At 36.8% G+C, this 20426-nt stretch overlaps 1 protein-coding gene across 2 annotated transcripts in view; it reads left to right on the top strand.

The window, feature by feature from the left end:
• Positions 1-20426, top strand: part of ddr2 (discoidin domain receptor tyrosine kinase 2) — a 40663-nt gene that overhangs the window by 7263 nt on the left and 12974 nt on the right. For both annotated transcript variants that reach the window (XM_023954475.1, XM_023954476.1), the window contains one exon: positions 11512-11638. In XM_023954475.1, coding sequence (XP_023810243.1) covers positions 11557-11638 — 82 coding nt within the window. In that variant the 5' untranslated portion in view covers positions 11512-11556. The remainder of the gene's footprint in view (positions 1-11511; positions 11639-20426) is intronic.

The following is a 20426-nucleotide window of genomic DNA, read 5'->3' as shown; positions in this document are numbered from 1 at the left end:
CAACTTTCAACCATTAAATTTTATTTTTGATGAAATGAATGAAATCTGTTCTCTGGTACATTCCAGGATCTGTTGTAACATACGACTCTGTTTGAAGGCTTTTATTTTGATTCTTTTTAGGCCTTTTTCTCTCTGTTTATTTTCTGTTCCCTTTTTGGTTTTTAGAAGTTTCGTCGGTTATTTGTGCTGGTGTTGGCTTTCATGAAGAGTCTCTTCCTTTCAAATTGTGCCAGAATTTAAATGTGAAGGAATTTGTAGCACATTGAAGAAGTGTTTATAATAATATTATTCTCACATGATTCTATTCCGTGTTCCGGGGTTAAGGCAGGACGCGTGGTCGCGGCTCTCTGCGGATACTATCTTCAAATTACTTAAGAAGTTGATTTTCTCCAAAAAGAGAGCTGACCATGCCCCCGAAGAAACCCCAGGAATATGAAGAGCTCAAAAAATCTCTTGACATTATTCAAGAAACGCTGAAAAGTTTTATGGATCAAGTGTCGGCTAAACTAACGCCACTCTGGGAGATGATGGAAGAGTTCCGAAGATTTCGGGCTCAAAACGAGCAGGGAGAAAACCGGGTCGAGATTCTGGAGAAAAGACTGGACGATGTGGAACAGCAAGTAAGGATGAATAATGTCATTCTCACTGGAGTACCAATCAAGCCTCGAGCGAAGCTGAATTCAGCTGGAGCTAGCGCTGCTAATGCTAGCGCTAGCGTAGCTAGCAGTGCTAATACGGAGATCGACGCGTCGCTGGAGCAGCAAATACATTCATTTCTCACATCTAAAGGGATTTCCCTGGATCTCAATACCATCGAGACCTGCCACCTGCTCCCCAAGAGAAAGGAGACGGATAAACCAGCGATCCTCATCAGGTTTGTGAATCACAAACACAAGCTAGCTCTGATGAATCAACGCAAAAACCTGAAAGGTTCGGCTGCTTATCTGAACGACCATCTGACCAGAAGGAATGCTGAAATCTCAAAACATGCACGGCTTCTCAGGAAGCGTAAGCAGATTGAGAACACTTGGGTTAAAGGCTGCAGGATTTATGTCAAACCGCTCGGTCCAGAGGACCGCACCAAGGTTATGGTTGTGAACACCATGAAGGACTTTGAGAAGTGTTTGATCACGGTCGTCTGAATCAACGTGGAGTAATAAATCAAAGAGCCAAATAATTTCAAGAAATATGACACCTGGAATCTTCACTTTCTCCATAAGTCTGACGCCACCTGAATAACAGCAGAGAGTTCTGACCTGCAGACAACTTGACCTCAACTTTCACCGCAGCTGATATCAGCTGAAGAAGGATATGGACCTGAATCTAATGTCTGCAGACATAATATCGAAGAGAACTATAAACTGTTTTGAACCCAGAAGATCAGCTGTTATCAGTAAAAGAAGAAATACCAACCTTGGACAATCGACAGATTGTGGACCCTTTTAATTTTTTTCCTTACAGCATTACCTTATTATAAAAAAAAAAAAGAAAAAAAATTTAAAAGTAAAACAAATGATTAATCACTTATTGAAAATTGTTAAATTGATTGACTTTTGATGATATTACTTCACTAGCTCCTAAAATTGATAAAATGATTCAAAAATCTTTCCTAATGTAGCATAATTTTGCACATGTTTTTAACTTTTGATACTTGATGAAATTTTGCTATGATAACTCCTGAAACAGTGTTGTGTCTATTTTACTGGTATAGTATTATGTTTTAAAGCATATGAATGACTTTTAAAAGTAACATAATTTGCATATATTTCAGATGCTGCATTTGCCATGTTGATTTCTAAAGTTATTTTTGACGTAGTACTTAAGTAATTTCATCTTTGGCACGTGCTTTATTGATACCTTATGATTCTTAATTCTGTCTGATAAAACCTAGGAACCGGATATTGATAAATCATGTAATAAAATGGTTATAGTATAACGGGGTGGGATTATATAAGTTCGCTTCTTTCCACTCCCTTTCAAGCAATTTTTATTAATTATGTCTAATTATCCTAAGTTTGATTAGTTACTGTATGAATGTATAACTGATGATTATATTGCTTTTGTGTGTATTACTCCTATTTGATTGCTTGAAATAAACCATTTCAAATCAAATCAAATCAAAAACATGATGATCTATTGAAGACCACAAAGGAAGAGATATTATATTTACTCTAACTTATTACAAAGACTAAGTATTTCTTTTCAACCTGTAAAAAATTTGGTTAATTTTTTATAAAAAAAACTATAAGAATTGCAACCATCTCTTTCATAACAATATTGTTTTTACATCACGTCTGCAGTTTGATTTAAAAAAAACAATTTCCAGAGATATGAAGAATCTAAAGCGATCACAGGACTTTAAAGGGTCTATATCATGCTTTTCTTCTTTTCTTAAACTTTATAATAAACTGTATTTATACATATGATCATATATTACCTTTGGTACAAGAACAACCTTAATATGAAATATGATTTATTTCCTAAGCTCATTTTCTAACCTGAAAGTAAGACGACTAAATCTCCGAGGCTCCGCCTTTCTGTCCTTGTGGGTGGCACCCAATTCATGACATCAACCTACAGCATGTCTGTATTTCGCCCACAAAAACAAACGACATCCAAACTTTTCAAAGATGGATGTGCATATTGAGCATATAAAATGTATGCGTTTTTTCCAATCACTGCTAGCTCCATGGAGAATGTGTGTGTGTGTGTGTGTGTTTGTGTTAGCCTGAAGGCGGTGGCAGTGCAGAGGGAAGGGGCTGGAAGGGGCTGCCCTCATTGGTCTACATCATAATGTTAGAACCCGCTCATTTTCGTGGATTTGGAGGGGCTGGTGCTCAGAGCGCAGGGGTTTTAGAGGAATGCTCAGAAATGTGTGAATACCACTTATTGTGAGGAATTAACAATACAATACACTTAAAAGCTCAAAAAGTTGATTTGGCACTAAAAAAAGTACAATAATAACTAGCTATGGTCTATTGAAATAGAATACGATCCATTCTTTGATTGCATTTTTATTTTTCATGTAAGTTTAATACATTAAAAGGATAGGAAAAAATAAACCGATGGTTACTAACTGTTGATTTCTTCAGAATTTCAGAGGATTTGTAAAAAACAACAAGTGAACGCGCATGAGGACATTTTTCCTGCTGTCAACATCTGCCTTTCCATCACTGCTGACCAAACTTTCGTTGCTGCCACAGAGTACAGAAGAACATTGTTCATTTCAAACAGGAGTGAACACGCATCAAATCCTTTTTTAATTTAATTTTACTACAATCTATGTGCATTACATACTATTTCCTTAAATATTAGACAGTACACACTTCCAAGCTATTTTTACCCCAATGTCTCTACTTCGTATATATTGTAAAAACAAATAAATAAGGCATTTATGTGATTCTTTAAGTGTATAGTTTCTTCAGTGGCTAAGAAATAAAACCTTTCAGTGGAAAAGTGTTGTTACAATCTATTCCCACAACAATAAAAGAACTCTAGTTGTTGATTCAAACAGTTGAGTTGTAAAAAGAAAAGGAAAAAAGAATGGATTTTGATTTTTGATAACAACATGCAATCTGAAAAATAATTTTACAAAATATGAAATACAATTAGAAAACCACAAATACCCATCACTGTCATTCCTAACTCCATAATGCATTGTGCATTTAAGTTGGTGAATTGATGCTTCCTTTCCATGTGAAACTATAAGGATTTGTCTTAAATCGTGGCAGTGATTTTTTTTTCAATAGTGGCCAAAGGTATTTAAAATACTTTTTAAAACTAAGGACATGATCTTTGAGGAATCTATCAGTTTTACCCCCTTTGAAACCTTATAGCTGGACCTGGCAAAAGGAAAACATCACTTGAATCTCTTCACATTCTGGTCTTGTCAAATATGCAGAATCTGCTATAAAACCCCTAAAGTGTCATTTCAATGCAGAGTCGAGATTGGTCAATCTGTCACTGACAACAGAATAACCAATGATTACCTTTGATATAGAAAAGAAAGGATTTTGACCAAAAAGGCTGCATCAGTTAACACATTATCTGAGTTATAAATCAGAACCTTCATTCTTTTAAATCTGGTTTTCAGTTTAAGATAATTGTTTTCTCCCTTTCTTAAGTTTAAAATACCCCCCAAATAAAAAATTTTGGAGGAAAAGTATTCCTTTATTTTCAGTAATTACAAATGACTGGCATTTATCTCAGTGTTGTGCCATGACTTTTAGTGGGTATGTGGTGTGACAACGTATGTTTTTGCAGTAAATGAGCTAAATCCCTCAAACACACCACCTTTTGTCTTTTGGAAAGGTTTGAAGCAAAGGTCACTTCTGTATGAGGGGCCGTATAAGACATTATTTATTCTGAACCATTCACATTCATACATTCTTGCTCTCACAGTCATATATACTCTCTTTCGCATACATATATTCTCTTACGCATCCATATATTCTCTCTCTCACATTCATACATTCTTGCTCTCACAGTCATATATACTCTCTTTCGCATACATATATTCTCTTACGCATCCATATATTCTCTCTCTCACATTCATACATTCTTGCTCTCACAGTCATATATACTCTCTTTCGCATACATATATTCTCACTTGCACATCCATATATTCTCTCTCTCGCATGCATATATATTCTCTTACGCATTCATATATTCTCACTTGCACATCCATATATTCTCTCTCTCGCATGCATATATATTACTTTACACATACATACATTCTCACTCTCATTGTCACTCTTAAAAAAGAATGTATGTATGTGAAAGACAAGTATATATGAACGTGTGAGGAAGAGTTTATATGTGTGTGTGAGAGAGGAGTATGCATGAAACGGAAGTTACTTTGCATGAAAAGGAAGGCACTTTGAATGAAAAGGAAGGCACTTTGAATGAAACGGAAGGCAGATGATTTCTCGTGCTCTGATTGGACGAGAGGCCGCCACCTCCCATTTTGAACACACTCTAAACCCTATCACTTGTACTGACTCATAACTATTAAGGTTACACAACTTAAATGTCATTTTGTAGTTGATTCAACTATAAAGTATTAAGCTCTATCAAGATTTTTTCAAATTTAACTTAACAGTGCTAAATATTTTAAAGCTTATTTGTATCTAGCACTCAAAAATTTTAAGATCCCTGAAGTAGCGTCATGACGTCATCACGTACTGGTGGGAGGGTCTTTCGTTTTCTCTACGTTAGCTCAGGTGGCCATGTTGGATTTGCCGAATGCGAGTATGCGACGTTTGAAATTGAAAGTCGAGCATTTTATTTTTCTGCAAAGCGTTGCGATTTCGTCCCGCTTCAAGACGCCCCAACCTCGGGTTTTTTTTTTCATCCGCCTCATCGCTGATGGTGCCGTCTTGCCTTCAGCCCTGATTTAATTTGGTAAGTATCGTTCATGGTTTATTTTGAATGAATGCTTTAAGAATGCTCTTATACTACCGTAAATGTGGTTTACTGTTGTTTAAACATATGTGTGTTACGATTGTTTTAGAGCTTAATGTGGCAATGCATACATGATTAGTTTGTCATATTAGCAGACGTATATGGCGAGCCAAACCCAAAATGCATTTCTGCCCGTAAGTTACGACAGTGATGAGGTTTTTTTTTTTTTCAGAGGTAGGTAGAAATGATCTGTTATGCTGCAATCACACTAAACGTGATCCGCGTGTGAAATTCGCGTTGGAGGCCTCTGTCTGTGGCTAAAGTTTGCTGCTGGACATTTGTCCAAAAATGTCACTCAAAGCCTCTAACGGTTGTGTGGGAGGAGCTACCGCCAACAGTTTTAAGCCTGGTTGCTACATGGAAGCCTTCGGTTTTGAATGCAGCTTTAAGCTTTTATAAATCACTGATCTCCATTATAAAAAAGGTTTTTGTAAAAATAAATAAATCAACGTGCTCGTGTTGTGTTCAGGTACCGAACTACAGAGTGTTCAGTGTTTCACCTCCAGGTAGACGCCAAGGCCAGCGAGGTAACTTGTCTGTTATTTGTCTAGAGCTATTTTAAAAAAACAAAAAATGCAATAGGTTGTGTAGTGCAATAAATGTTTTTTGATCAGAATATAATTGAAACATTTTTTAACATTGAAAAATCTCTTTTGGACTTTTTCAGATACTGAACTTCAGAAAGTTCACCAGAAAGTCACCATTTCACCAGAAAAGACCTGTCAGTGGGTGAGTTTTATACTTATTTAATACATTCATCCTGAACTATTACCATTATTAGATTTATACGGCAGCATGGAAACATTTATGCACATTTTAACTAGCCAAAGGTCTAAATAGAGCTGAAATTATTTACAATTTAACTAAACATATTTAGATTGCAGGCTGAAGGTGGCACAATGGAATGGAGGTGCAAGTTGTGTTCTGTTACTTTGGCACTATGCAGTACTACATATAATACTGCAGTACTACATAGCCAATATTCCAAAGTGTTTCCACTGCCATGTATGTGGAGACACTTTGGAATATTGTCATGTCTTTATGACAGTATATTACAATAATAAAATGATGTTGCATTAGCACCATTCCATCATTTGAAACCATGAAAACTCATCTGTCAAGATCTGAAATGGATTTATGTAGAGTAGATGCAGTCAGAGGAAATTGTGCAGTTTTAACATGTTTGTGTAACTTAAAGCTGCCCTTTTCTGAGACCAAGTCCACCAAAACAGACAGGAACTGGCCAGCTTGGTTAGGATTTATGACCTCCAGGTGAATTTCTAATGTGCATAATTCAAAAACGGATAACAAATCATTTGTAAACAGCTGTAAGAAGCCACGGTGTAACTTGCCTTAAAAATGACTTTGGGTCTTTGACCTGAAGTGGATCATGACATAAACACTGTATTGTCCTCTTACTAGAAATAGACATCTAGAAAAGGTATCATTTTATTATTTCTTAAAGTTCCTTAAGTAAATATTGGAAGTGTTTGCTCTGCATTTGATTCAAAGGTAATGGATATTTCTTTTTATTCTTTTAGGACCAGCGTGACGTGAACATGAGACGGGCACTTGTCCTCCTTGCACTTCCTGTTTATCTGCATGAAGATGCCTCCAACTTCTTCAAGAACTGTACTGTAAGTGCACACGACTCCCTGTCAATGGTTTTCACTAATCCTTTAATATTGATTGAGATTTTATTGAGTGACATAATAAATAGGGCAATTGTTTGTAGTTTGTAAACTGAGTGATATTTTTAAATGGTTTTAAAACTGAGACGGAAGATGAAAGGCGAACATCAGGGACTCCTGATTGGAAGGAGTGGGAACCTTTTCGTTTACCTTTTCTGCTCCTGATCCATCATTATTCGAATAAAGAAAAATGAAGCTTTAGTCTTAAATTATTTTATAAATGTCCTCCTTCAGAAAAATGCTAAAGAACTTTTTAAAAACACAATTTTAATTGGAGTTGGTCCTTAAAACATCATAGCCAGTTGATTAAAAGCTAACAGAATGTTGGAATGAAAAGATTCCCATTGACAGATGGCAGGAATGTCAGTTTTGGACATTAGTGTGATGAATATCTTTGAGGGTCTGAACTCATCTGTGTTTTTTGTTTTGTATTTTCCAGAATACCAGACCTCACAGACACTGCTGTGGGTATCTTCTCAGTTGTCGTGGTGATGCTCCTGATGCTGCCGTCAGTGGTCCCACACATCTGGCTGACTAATCTCTTCTAACTCTTCGGGGACATCTATGCTCTGGACCTACAGCACCCCAAAAAACTTGAACTTGCCTTCATATTTATTCAGAATGCTGTCTTGAGCCTTGAGGACAGCAAACCACTGAAAGGACATTTATTGACGCTGAAGAATGTTTCGTTGAGTGAGTCTTCCAGAATGGACTATTTGTTGGTTTAAGTGTTATGTAACTAATGTGTTTTGTTGTGATCATTTGCTTTTTCTGCCGTAAAATACAAAACCAACTCTTTTTGTCAATATGTTGTGTGGCACTCTTATAATGCAGTTTTATTGCACTTATTGTTTCTTCATCCTCTTAATATTTGTGCTTTTTTTTAAAGAGCAATTAAAAAAAGTGTATTAAGCAATCACTATTGTGTGGCCTTCACGTTTGTTGGTTTTTATCAATGTTAGCCTTTAAAATGTAGTGGGGCAGTATCAATATCTCTGTTTAGAATACATTTTAAGCTGAAGAATTTTAAATATTTTCAATGCTACACATTTAATGAGTTAAAGAATTTATAAAGCATTTGAGTGAATTTTACATATTTTATGAGTTGAGTAATATAAAAATATAGTTAGTTAAAGCGTTTTTTAGTTGGAAAATATTAAAAACTTTAAGTAAATAATCTCTCTTTTATAAGTTGAGGAATCTTAATATTTTTTATATGAAATAATACAAATGTAAGCCAACTGACAATATGAATTTTAATAAATGTTAACTTAAAAGTTTTAATAATATAACTAAACTGTTGCGTAATCTGTTACAAAATAATTTTTAAGTTCAGTCAACTCGCTAGGGATTACAGTGCAGACGCTAACATGAACAAGCAAGAAATCCCAAATTAACAGACTTGTGGTGTGGAAAGGTATGTTTTTCAGCTAGCAGGAATAATCAAAGTATCCGTTCTCTGTTTCAAAATGAGATTGCCACAAAACCGTATGTTATCTCATACTGGAACAGCTTTGGATGTAGAATTCAGTGGGAAAAGGTTTGGACCCTGCCACAAAAGTATTTCATCACCAATAAAATCAGAGAAATTTCTTTCAAAATTCTTCACAAATTTTATCCAGTGAAACATTTCTTTACTAAGTTTAAAAAAGATCTGGACATAAACTGTTCATTCTGTCATTCCTCACCAGAAACTGTGCCTCATCTTTTTTGGTTTTGCTCTTTCACTCAACTATTTTGGAAAGATGTGATACATTTTATAAGAACTCATCTATGTGAAGATTATAGATTATTTTACGAGCATATTATTTTTGGATATTTTACACAAGAAAGACTTAATGCAGAAAAAATATATGTAGTTAATTTACTTATAATTATGGCTAAATACTTTATACACAAGTGTAAATATGCCAACAAAAAAACCGTGTTTTATGTTTTTCAGAAAGAAATGGTTTTGTATGTGAACAGTATTAAATCTTCCACTAACAAAAAAGCTGTCAGAACAGTTGAAACATGGTCTCTCCTGAAACTTTAACAGATTCCTTTGCCTTATTATTTTTGTTTTCTTTTTGCATAACCTGTTTTACATGGTTATCATTATGTTTTTTTGTTCATTCTCATGGCGAACGTGAAGATTGTATTTTGCACACAGTGGAGTTTTGTGTTTGGTATTTTGTATGTGCAAGATATTGTTAATAAAGTTTATTTTTTTTAAAAAACGAACCGGCAAGAAGTAGCCACGGGGGTCCTGCAGCCATCGGAACCTTAACAAATATTTCATCTCCACCTCACCGTTGCCTTTTTTAAGAAATGACAGCTGGTTTTCCCACATTTATATGTAGTTATGGATCGAAAACAAGAGGAATTTGTTTTAATGTAAATGCGTGTTCCAGCGTCTACAGGAAGTGTCGCCCATAATTCACGCAAAGGCTCATGGGGGCTAGGAATAAGGTGGATACGGATTTTCTGTTTCGGTGGCACTTCTATTACCATTATTGGTATTTGAGACATTCCTTTGTGTCTCTAGAGATGCAGACAGATTTGTGACCACTTGAGGTGAAGATAAAATATTTCTTAAGGTTCCGATGGCCTTCTTATTGGTTCGTGTTAGCGTCTGTTCAAAATGGGAGGTGGCGGCCTCTCGTCCAATCAGAGCACGAGAAATCATCTGCCTTCCGTTTCATTCAAAGTGCCTTCCTTTTCATTCAAAGTGCCTTCCTTTTCATGCAAAGTAACTTCCGTTTCATGCATACTCCTCTCTCACACACACATATAAACTCTTCCTCACACGTTCATATATACTTGTCTTTCACATACATACATTCTTTTTTAAGAGTGACAATGAGAGTGAGAATGTATGTATGTGTAAAGTAATATATATGCATGCGAGAGAGAGAATATATGGATGTGCAAGTGAGAATATATGAATGCATAAGAGAATATATATGCATGCGAGAGAGAGAATATATGGATGTGCAAGTGAGAATATATGTATGCGAAAGAGAGTATATATGACTGTGAGAGCAAGAATGTATGAATGTGAGAGAGAATATATGGATGCGTAAGAGAATATATGTATGCGAAAGAGAGTATATATGACTGTGAGAGCAAGAATGTATGAATGTGAGAGAGAGAATATATGGATGCGTAAGAGAATATATGTATGCGAAAGAGAGTATATATGACTGTGAGAGCAAGAATGTATGAATGTGAATGGTTCAGAATAAATAATGTCTTATACGGCCCCTCATACTTCACTGCACGGTAAACAGTAAACATATCTTTGACTCCAAAAACACACAAGCCATCAGGTGTTTGTGTTTCATCAGTAATGAAAACCCAACAGGAAGTGAGCTCGGTGAAAGCGTCTCAGTGGGAGTCAATGGCTGTAACACAAGACCGCAGGAAGTGGCAGAAAAAACAAGATCAAGCACGAAGTCACAATAAAGAAAGTCCTGAATACAGAGTCTGCGCTCTCTCTCCTATCTGGATATTAGCTACACATCCCTTTTTAATATACACTTTGACATCTGGAAGTTTTTTTGCCTCCCTCCAAATGCACGTCTACTCCAAATATTCCATGCCCACAGCAAAATGTGAACACCTTTTTCATGTTCACTGAGACACTCAAATCATGTTGGTGTAAAACACGTTTAAAACAAGTTTTAAATGATTACATTTGATCCTTATATGCAGAAACAATACCTTTTGTTTGTTTTCCCTCATACCGTTAACAACTTAATGCTAATATCAAAGTACTTTCAAAGAGACACCAACAAGTTCACATCTTATTTTGGAAAACAGCTTCTCATCCAAAATGTGGACAGAAACTGGTTTCAGCTGGATTTTTGCTGGATGGAGTGGTCAGTTGGAGGTGGCTTGTTGGCACAGCATCTGTCCAGCTGAAGTCATGTCTCTGATTCAGCGCCCGAGTGTCTCCTTCCGCAGCATTCCTACCATTTGCTGCAACAATTAGTGCTCTTTTTGTGAAATCTATTAGAAAAAATATAAATTATTCTGGATCTGAACAGACAGTGTTAAATGCTGAAATATCAGTACCGCTGTGGCTTTATGGGCTTTTTTTCAAAGAGTGATAAAGAATCTAGTAAATGGAAAATCCCCCGATAGGTTCCAAAAATTGGGCTTTTTTACGGCTTGAAATAAAAACAGGCTTCCAGTTAAATGTTGTCATAAACCCACTGTTTGGTTCCCTGAGTACGGTAAATACAAATAGAGTGGTCGCCATGCAGCTTTGGGGCTACTTTTACCATTACGTTTGTTTTTTTCCTATGAGGTAAAAAAAAAAAAAAACGTTTGAAAGATTGCTTTAACACAATGTTTCCATCTTTTCTTTTAGGCTGGACATCTGTTTCTTATCATGTTTTTAGAGAAAAACTGAAGAATGAAGAAACTGTCTGAAAGTCTCCTCCACCTGCTCAGCTGTTTCCACCTGCTAGCTGCTGTCACGTCACAGGTCAACCCAGGTGAGCGCCTTTCTAACCTAACATGCAATCCTGACCGCATGTTGTAAAGACTTAAGTGTTGGGGGTAATGGGATTGATTCGCAACAGGTCTTAAATGATTTCTGTGTACTGCATTTTGCATTTGGTGCTGCAGCAGGACCTGAAAATGCCTTTGGCTAGGTCTTAATCAAAATGCTTTAAATCTAAAGCAAAGTCCTTTTTTTCAACTTAATTGTTGTCTGAGTTAGCTTTGTCTTTGGACAAGTGAAGATAATGAAGACAATTAAACTTGGAACATTTTTCACTCGTAGTTTTGTTTATTGTGGGTTTGGTCTTTTCACTAACAGCACACCAGCTCTTTTCTTCTTTGCACCACTTTGGGATATTAACAAAAAAGCAAATATATATATATATATATATATATATATATATATATATATATATATATATATATATATATATATATATATATATATATATATATATATATATATATATATATATATATATATATATATATATATATATACATACATATATATATATATATATATATATATACACCACAGACCAAAGGTTTGGACACACCTTCTCATTCAAAGAGTTTTCTTTATTTTCATGACTATGAAAATTTTTGTCACACTGAAGGCATCAAAACTGTGAATTAACACATGTGGAATTATATACTTAACAAAAAAGTGTGAAACAACTGAAAATATGTCATATTGTAGGTTCTTCATAGTAGCCATCTTTTAATATGATTACTTCTTTACGCACCCTTGGCATTCTCTTGATGAGCTTCAAGATACTAAGATACTGAGATAACTTTCAAAATAAAATGTCTCAGATTTGAAAAATCTATGTTCCATTTTATTTTGAGCAATTTAGATATAAAAACAAACAGAAAGTTGTGGAACAGAAATGATAGTTTTCTGTTTTTGTAAATTGAGATTAGCCAACACTGATAGAGGAAAACTACATGTGTTGCAGTTTTCAAACATAACCAACATTCTCAAACCTCAACAAAACCTGTTTTCAAGGTTAAACTGAAAAATGAGTTCATTTGTTGTGTGTTCAGCCAAATAGTGCATATTATTGCACTTTGCTATGTTCACCCACAAAGAAAATCACGTGCACATCGGGGCAAAACGTCTGAGTTAATGCTACATTTTAGAAATGAATAAACATTTAGATGTTTGCATTAAAATATTTTCCTTGTTATGAGGGTTGCGTGTGTGTGAATTTATGTTAGTCTGCTCATGCATCAACTTGCATGTATATGGACACTGTGAATCCAGTTATCCCACTGGAGTCTGTGGCTAACGCATACCAGACACTATGACAGCAGGGAAGTCCATTGAAAGAAGCTCTGTCTTCCTCCGTTAATTGGTCATTGTGAGTATCTGTGAGTGTGTGTGCGAGTGTTTATGTGTGGATTTGTGATATAGGGATCATAAGTAAAAAAAAATGATTGTATAGCATTTGATTGTAGTCAAAGTCCATCAAGTTCAACATGATGTTTTTTTCTTTGCCTTTTGAACAGAGTATATTTTACATTCAGAAATCCCCGTTTAATGAAGCTGAAATTTCAAGCTTCTCTGTTACAGTAATGCATATACGTCCACCTTCTATTTTGTTCAGTGATTCGAGTGTTTTGCATTGATAAGTGGGTTCTTTTTTCACAGTCTGGAATTATTCATGGCTGAATTTAGCAGGGCTGAGATGGTGAACGAAGCCAACTTTCCCCCATTTAAAATTCTTTAGCAATGGTGTTATACCATCCCTGTCTTTCCCATTTTATTGTGAGTGGGCAAACTGCATTTCACTGTAGAGGGGAAGAATGTGGGTACATGACGACAGGCTAGGATTGAGATTCATATATTGATAAAAATATTGAGTGGGCCCTGTCCAGGAAAGTTATTTAGAATAACTTTGAATGGATCAAAAAATTGTAATGTTAACGTATGCAATTTATAGTGTTCTTATCTTTTTTTGGCTCTTGTCAGCCTCAGCTTCTGGTCTGACACGCACATCACGATTAATAAAAAAAAAGCCATTTTTTTCAAAATGGTGCCCAGAAAGTTGGTGTCGTCTCCGTAGCGACACTTTAAAGTTCTGGTTGCCTGGGGGTGACCACGCCCACATTCCTAATGTATTCAAATTGTATTTTATTTTGTTTCATTCAGCTTGAGTCACCAAATCATCTATTACATTTTCGCAATATTCTGATAAAAAATGTAAGAGCAACACTGGAGCTCGCCATTCTAGCGCCGTTGATGAAAATCTACAACTTCTAAATCCAACATTCTTTCTCAAGTAGTTTCCCTAGGAGTTTGAATTTGTAGGTGGTGCTAAAAGTGATTATTTTTGGTGGCGAAAATGTCAAGATTAAGGCCTTTTGCCAAGGTCAAAGGTCAAAAAAACTTTGGTGGTTGTAAATCTAGGCTTGCAGAATTTGTGTGAAATGTCATGAAAGATGGCTCGAAAAAAGGTTTTCTTTTTTACATATTGGGTAAAAATTTGAAAACGACCATCAAGCTGTAGGTCCTGTGGCCATCCCATAATAATATTAAAACTTCCAAGTCAAAAATTCATTTTCACTGGGTGCTGGGTGCGTGCAAATTTTGGTAAGGTTTTGAGTATGTGGCGAAAGAAGAATTGAGAAAACAACATGTTCCTTGCCATCCAGTACAGCTGCGGGACAAAATAAAACTTGTATGAGCATCAATGTCAGTGCAGTTATCTGGCAAATTTGAAAAGAATCCAAACAAAAAAATGTCTTTAACTGACATATAAAGATCAAGTAAATAAATGTAAACTTCCATTGCTATACTTTGGGCGTGTTTCAGAGTTTCTCCTTGTGGAGTCAAGTTATTTAATGCTGAACTGCAGGCAGAACAAGCCTGCCTTTCAGTAGTCGAGAGGTAAGAGAAAGCGGGTTGGACGGGTTACTCCTTCCTCTCTCCCTTTCTTCATCCATTACACAAGGCCGCTATTTTCCAAGTTTTTCTGGAAGGATATTTTTAGTTGGTGTGCTTTAACATAGTAGTGGGATAAACCTGTATGTTTGTGCCTGGGCCCAAATGTGCACACTTGACTGCCCCCACATTTGCCTCTAGGGTCAACTCAGAGTGGGTTGAGTAGATAAATAAACACAGCAAAAACCAACATTTGGAAGAGCAGCTGCATATCCGGCACAACAAACTTCAACCCATCTCCCCCCTCCAGATTACTGGACATGTTTAAACACTATTATAAATCATACTTTTTTTTCAATTATGCCCCAGATGTTTTATGTGTTTAGTCCAAAATGAAGGCTTATTCAGTTTGAATTTACATCTGCACATAGCTCTTATGGATCCTGGTATTGTAGGTTTCTTTGAAATGAAAAGGAGTCAGATCCTGTTTTTTGTTTCAATTTCAGACATGATACATGAATGATGGCTATAACTTTAAAACAAACTCCCTTCTGTTTGTAGTTCACTGATTAAATTAATTTATTTGGTGTGTCAAAGTAGCAGAAAGGAAAGACATAGTAAGTGATTTGTTTCACATCCAATGCAATTTGGTTTCTGTTCAAATCATTAGAATTAAGGAAGTACCGGTAATGTGTTGGTATTGAGATTTTAAATCCTCTTTTCTTGACATGTTTGTACCTCAGGGTCAATGACCCACAGACTGATTGATTTGAAGAGAGATCTTGTGTTGGGGACTTGCTTAAACCCAGATCTGTATGCTACAGAACAATCACTGAAACTTTAACAGAAGAAATTGTGTCCTGTTCAGTCCAAGCCTCTTCTCCAATACTTGGAGTTGGAAGAGGTATTTAACAAGCCTAAAGCCACTGCTCCAACCCTCCACAGACCTGTCGGTTGTACCATTGATCTCCTTTGGTTCAATTGCATTGTTTGTCAGGTTATGAAAGTGAAGCAAAAATTTGTTGAAGACTCATCCAACCTTCTACATCATCAGCTGGATCTTTCTTCGTAAAGAGAAAATACGGAGGACTGAGGGCTTGCATTGATTATCGAAGCCTTAACAAAATTGCTGTCAGAAGCTGTTACCCATTGCTACTGCCTTTGAATTACTACCGTTTTCACCAAACTGGATTACACTTTCCATGTTATCTTCTGTTCAAGATCATGTGGCCTACCAAGCTTCTTTCCCCAACCATGCTCCAAGTTACATTTCAATAAGGAGAGATGTCAGGAATGCAAGTAAAATATTTATTGTGTTTCAGAAAAACGTGTAGGAAAGAAGACCATGAGCTTTGGCTGTAGGGCTCTGTGTCGATGACGTCTTGCATGCTTTGGATGAATTTGGATCATAGATGTATGAACTCAAGAGCCTAGACGCTGATAGTGGTTAGACTGCTCCAAAGCGTAACTCCAGGTGAAGAACGGGGTGGAGGAGATTAACATCTAGAATGCATAGAGAGACAACCATTCCTGAATTTAAAGGCAAAATGTTATTGACTGAGAAGAAAAGTGGGCTATTTAGCCTATAGTTCAAAGTGAAGGCCTGAGTGATAACGGTGTGTAGAGTGATGTTGCAACCCAGCATACATGTATGTGTAAGTGAGGTAGAAGATTTTATTCATGAGTTTGCTTCAGGTGGGATTCTTCGTAAAACTACAGTAAACTCTTCAAATCTCGTGGACTTTCTCAAAAAGTCCAAATAACTCTTCTTCCCATAATCCCCCTTCCTTCTCCTTCAACTGACATCTTCAGTAGAGATGGGGAATAAGTGGTAAACTCTCCTTGCTTTTGTCTGGGACCAAAGCTGCTTTTATTTACCAGCATACTGGCCATCCAGAGTTACTCCACCATCGTCCCCAATGAGCCAGTGTCTTGTCCACATGTTTATTTCAATATTACCAAGTTAGAATCGAATCATCTAGTCCATTTCTGATACTCTCAGAAGCTTCTCTTGTAATCTCAAACAAAAATATTATAATCAAGAAGCTATCGAGTTCAATAAAAACAGAATCGATAACAACATACATTTATTCAAACATCAGAACTCTGTGGTTAAACAAGAAATGATTTAAAATCAATTTAGGCAACAAAAAGCTGTTTGTATGAAATAATGCAATCTGCCTTCTAATCGGTAATCCAACAGATTATTGATGTCCAAAACACCAACAAATCTAAAAATATTAGCTTTGGATTCATAATTTCACTGTGATTTAAGATGAGAAAAGTCCTGGAAAGTCCATGACCTCGCACAAGTGAAATCAGGAATTAAAGGTGGATGAAAAGATGCAGATTGGTAAAAAAAAAAAAGAAAAGTGTATGAAATATGTGAATCAGCGATTTCAGATATTACTAGTTTTGACCCCATGAATAAATAAAAGTTATCTTTTATTTTACAGGTACATTTTTCCTTATACATGGTGCTTGCAGTAACACAAATAGGCACACGATTATTGGTCTACACACTACAACACACATAGAGTAAGATACCATTGCAAGATATAACAGAGGATTCCTAACCTTAAAAGATCCACACCAACCATATTTTTATCTATAGCAGTGGTCTTTTATTTTTGATTATGCAGTTTTTAGCCAAGGTTAAAAAGCCTGTGTCATTTTCTCAGTCATAGTTTCTGCAGAGCAGCAGTAGTTCATTAGGAATTCACATCAGAGTTGTGGAGGGGACTGTAGGCGCAGAAGTAACTTTCTGCTGATATCTCATTATCCCTTTATTTACACTCTCCCACTAGCTTATAGTCCCTCACAACCCCAAGCTAACATTATTGCTGCGACAAAAATGGCAAGCAATGTTGGAGCCATTCAGCCATACAGTTCTGAGCCAGATGCCAGCTCAGACGGGGAAAACAAAGACGTGGATCGATCTATCTGTCTGCAAGTGAATGTGTCAGAATGGAATGAAGCAGGGAGACTTTGGTTTACCCATCAGTCTCTGCGTCACAACTGAGAACTTTTTCAATTGGCGGGTTTTTATCTGCTCCTGATCCATTACAATTTGAAAAAAGAAATACTCAGAAACGCAGTTTTAATCTTATACTATTTCATATCATGAGAAAATGCTACAAGAACATGTTAAAAACACCAAAAACATCATTTTCATCAAAGTCAGTCTTTAACCTCTTGACTCCAGAATTTATTTCCAGCAAAGAAAAAAAAAATAACTAATGATTTTGATTTCAATAGATGCTACAATAAGATTAGTTTGGAGAAGTAGTTTGATGCATATTTGCATTAATAAACTCCAAGGAGTTAAAAATATAGTTGAATATAGTTAATAACAGTTGAAATTTGTCTAGAACCTACAGTAAAAGAGCTTCTAGAACTGTTTGGTCTAAAAAGTGCAAAAAAATATTTATAACTGGTATTTTGCTTTGCACAAAATTGATCTGGTTTTATCTTTGTGCACTTTTGTTTTATGCACCTTATTACCGATCTTTGGTTTTGCTCAAAAATACAGTTTAAAATCAAGTTAGGTATGTTTTAGAAATGTTTCTCATCTGTGGTTTTTATACCTCTAATAAGCTTCGATATGAGAGGTGTTTCTTGTTGATACGATCTAAAAAAATCACGTATATCGCATAATAATCAGGAGCACAATACATAATCGAGCAAAGGTTGAAAGGACAGAAAGTGAGGTGGTGTGAAGGCTGCATGTGTGTCTTTTAGCCGATGTGCGAGCAGCGTAACAGGTCACAGTTCATCGGTCCAAATTGTCAAAGGCTTTCCCATCTAGATTTTTGAGTAAATATTTGGGGGAGATCAAGAAAAAAGGGAGGCTTACTCAAAATGAGGGGTTTAAAAGGGAGAAAGGAAAACATAAAAAGGGCCTGAACCTCTGGTTCTGCTGTTGCTGTCATATTCTCAAAGGAGAAGGAGCACCAATATCAAACGTCCCATTCATCTCCAAAATTCTTGAAAAAACTGTAGCTGCTCAAGTCCATGCTCATCTGTCCGGCAATAATTTATATGAACAGCTCCAGTCTGGTTTCCGTCCCCTCCACAGCACAGAAACAGCCCTCCTCAAGATCACTAACGACCTCCTCCTTGCAGCAGATGCTGGTTCAGTCTCCATCCTCCTGCTAGATCTAAGTGCGGCATTTGACACCATCTCCCACCCCATCCTTCTGGACAGACTTTCCAATATCGGCATCACCAACCTACCCCTCAGCTGGTTCCATTCATATCTCTCAGGTCGCACCCAGTTCATCCGGTTAAAATCATTCACCTCTCCCGTGACAACAATCACCACAGGTGTGCCCCAGGGCTCTGTCCTGGGGCCCCTTCTCTTCATCATCTACCTCCTCCCCCTCGGACACATTTTTAGGAAATACAACATACACTTCCACTGCTATGCCGACGACACCCAGCTCTACATCTCCTCCAAACCTGGCTCTACTTTTGCACCTTATTCCCTCTCCAATTGTCTTTCTGAGGTCAAATCCTGGTACACATCAAATTTATTTAAATTAAATTGCAATAAGACTGAACTCCTCGTTGTTGGCACTAAATCCAATCTTAGCAAAGTTGATAATTTCTCTCTTTCCTTTGACAATTCCTCCATATTTCCCTCCCCTCAGGTTAAGAGTCTGGGTGTTCTCCTTGACAGCACTCTTTCATTCACTGCCCACATCAATAACATCATCATCTGCTTAACATTCGTCGTCTCCGTCCCGCTCTCACTGCTCACTCCACTCCTAGTCCACAGTCTCGTCACTTCCCGTATCGACTACTGTAACTCCCTTCTATCTGGACTTCCACAAAAAATCATCCGTAAGCTTCAACTGGTTCAAAACTCAGCTGCTCGAATAATAACCCAAACCCCCTCCATTCACCACATTACACCCGTCTTACAGCAGCTTCATTGGTTACCAGTACCTCACCGGATCACTTACAAAATCCTCATCTTAACCTTCAAAGCCCTCCACAACCTCGGCCCTCCGTATCTCTCAGAGCTCCTAACAGTTGCTACCCCCACTCGCTCCCTCAGATCCTCTTCCTCCCTTCGACTGGCTGTTCCACGAACAAGACTAATTACCATGGGGGGAAGAGCATTCAGCAGCTCTGCCCCACAACTCTGGAACTCCCTCCCCTCTGATCTACAAAATATGGACTCCCTCTCTCAGTTTTCCAAACACCTCAAAACTCCCCATTTCTGTCATGCTTTTAGCTCATAATATTTAAATAGCTGTTTTTAACTGTTAACTTATTTTGTGTTCTGGAGTTTTATTGTTGTATGTTTATCTTTTTACATACTTTGCACAGTGAATCGACCTTGAGTGCCCAGAAAGGCGCCATATAAATAAAATGTATTATTATTATTATTATTAAAGGCTTTTATGTCAGATAAGGGGTCAGGCTAACATGGTCACACTTTTTCAACTTCCAACTCAGCTGAATGCATTTGAATATCTCTCAATAGGGACTTTTTCTACAGTAATAGTATACAGCATTCTTTCCATGTAGTTTGTTTAGATCTAGTATTGAGAAGTTCTGGACATCACTATCTTGTTAAGGCTCTCAAATAAAGCTAATTGGTGTCAAATTAACCATGTCACCCAATGGTTCTAATCTGATATTAATTTTGCTGTTAAAGGACTAAAGAGCAGAGACCACAAAGGGGAGCATGAAGAAGACTGAAACTAGAAGCGTGAGTGGGTGTGTGGCATACAGGAAGCAGGGGATCCATTACTTCTTCTCACCAAATTGTGGGGGCGTGATGTTGTTACAACCTCCACATGGTACCACACGCACGAATATCCTCACGTTAACCTCAGTACATGTGTTTGATACAAGCATTGTTTCTACTGGCATACAGG

The sequence above is a fragment of the Oryzias latipes genome, chromosome 4 (genome assembly GCF_002234675.1).
Source record: "Oryzias latipes chromosome 4, ASM223467v1".
NCBI classification, from domain to species: domain Eukaryota; kingdom Metazoa; phylum Chordata; class Actinopteri; order Beloniformes; family Adrianichthyidae; genus Oryzias; species Oryzias latipes.
The sequence above is the reverse complement of the archived record's forward strand: the minus strand, read 5'-3'. Positions and strand labels throughout refer to the sequence as shown.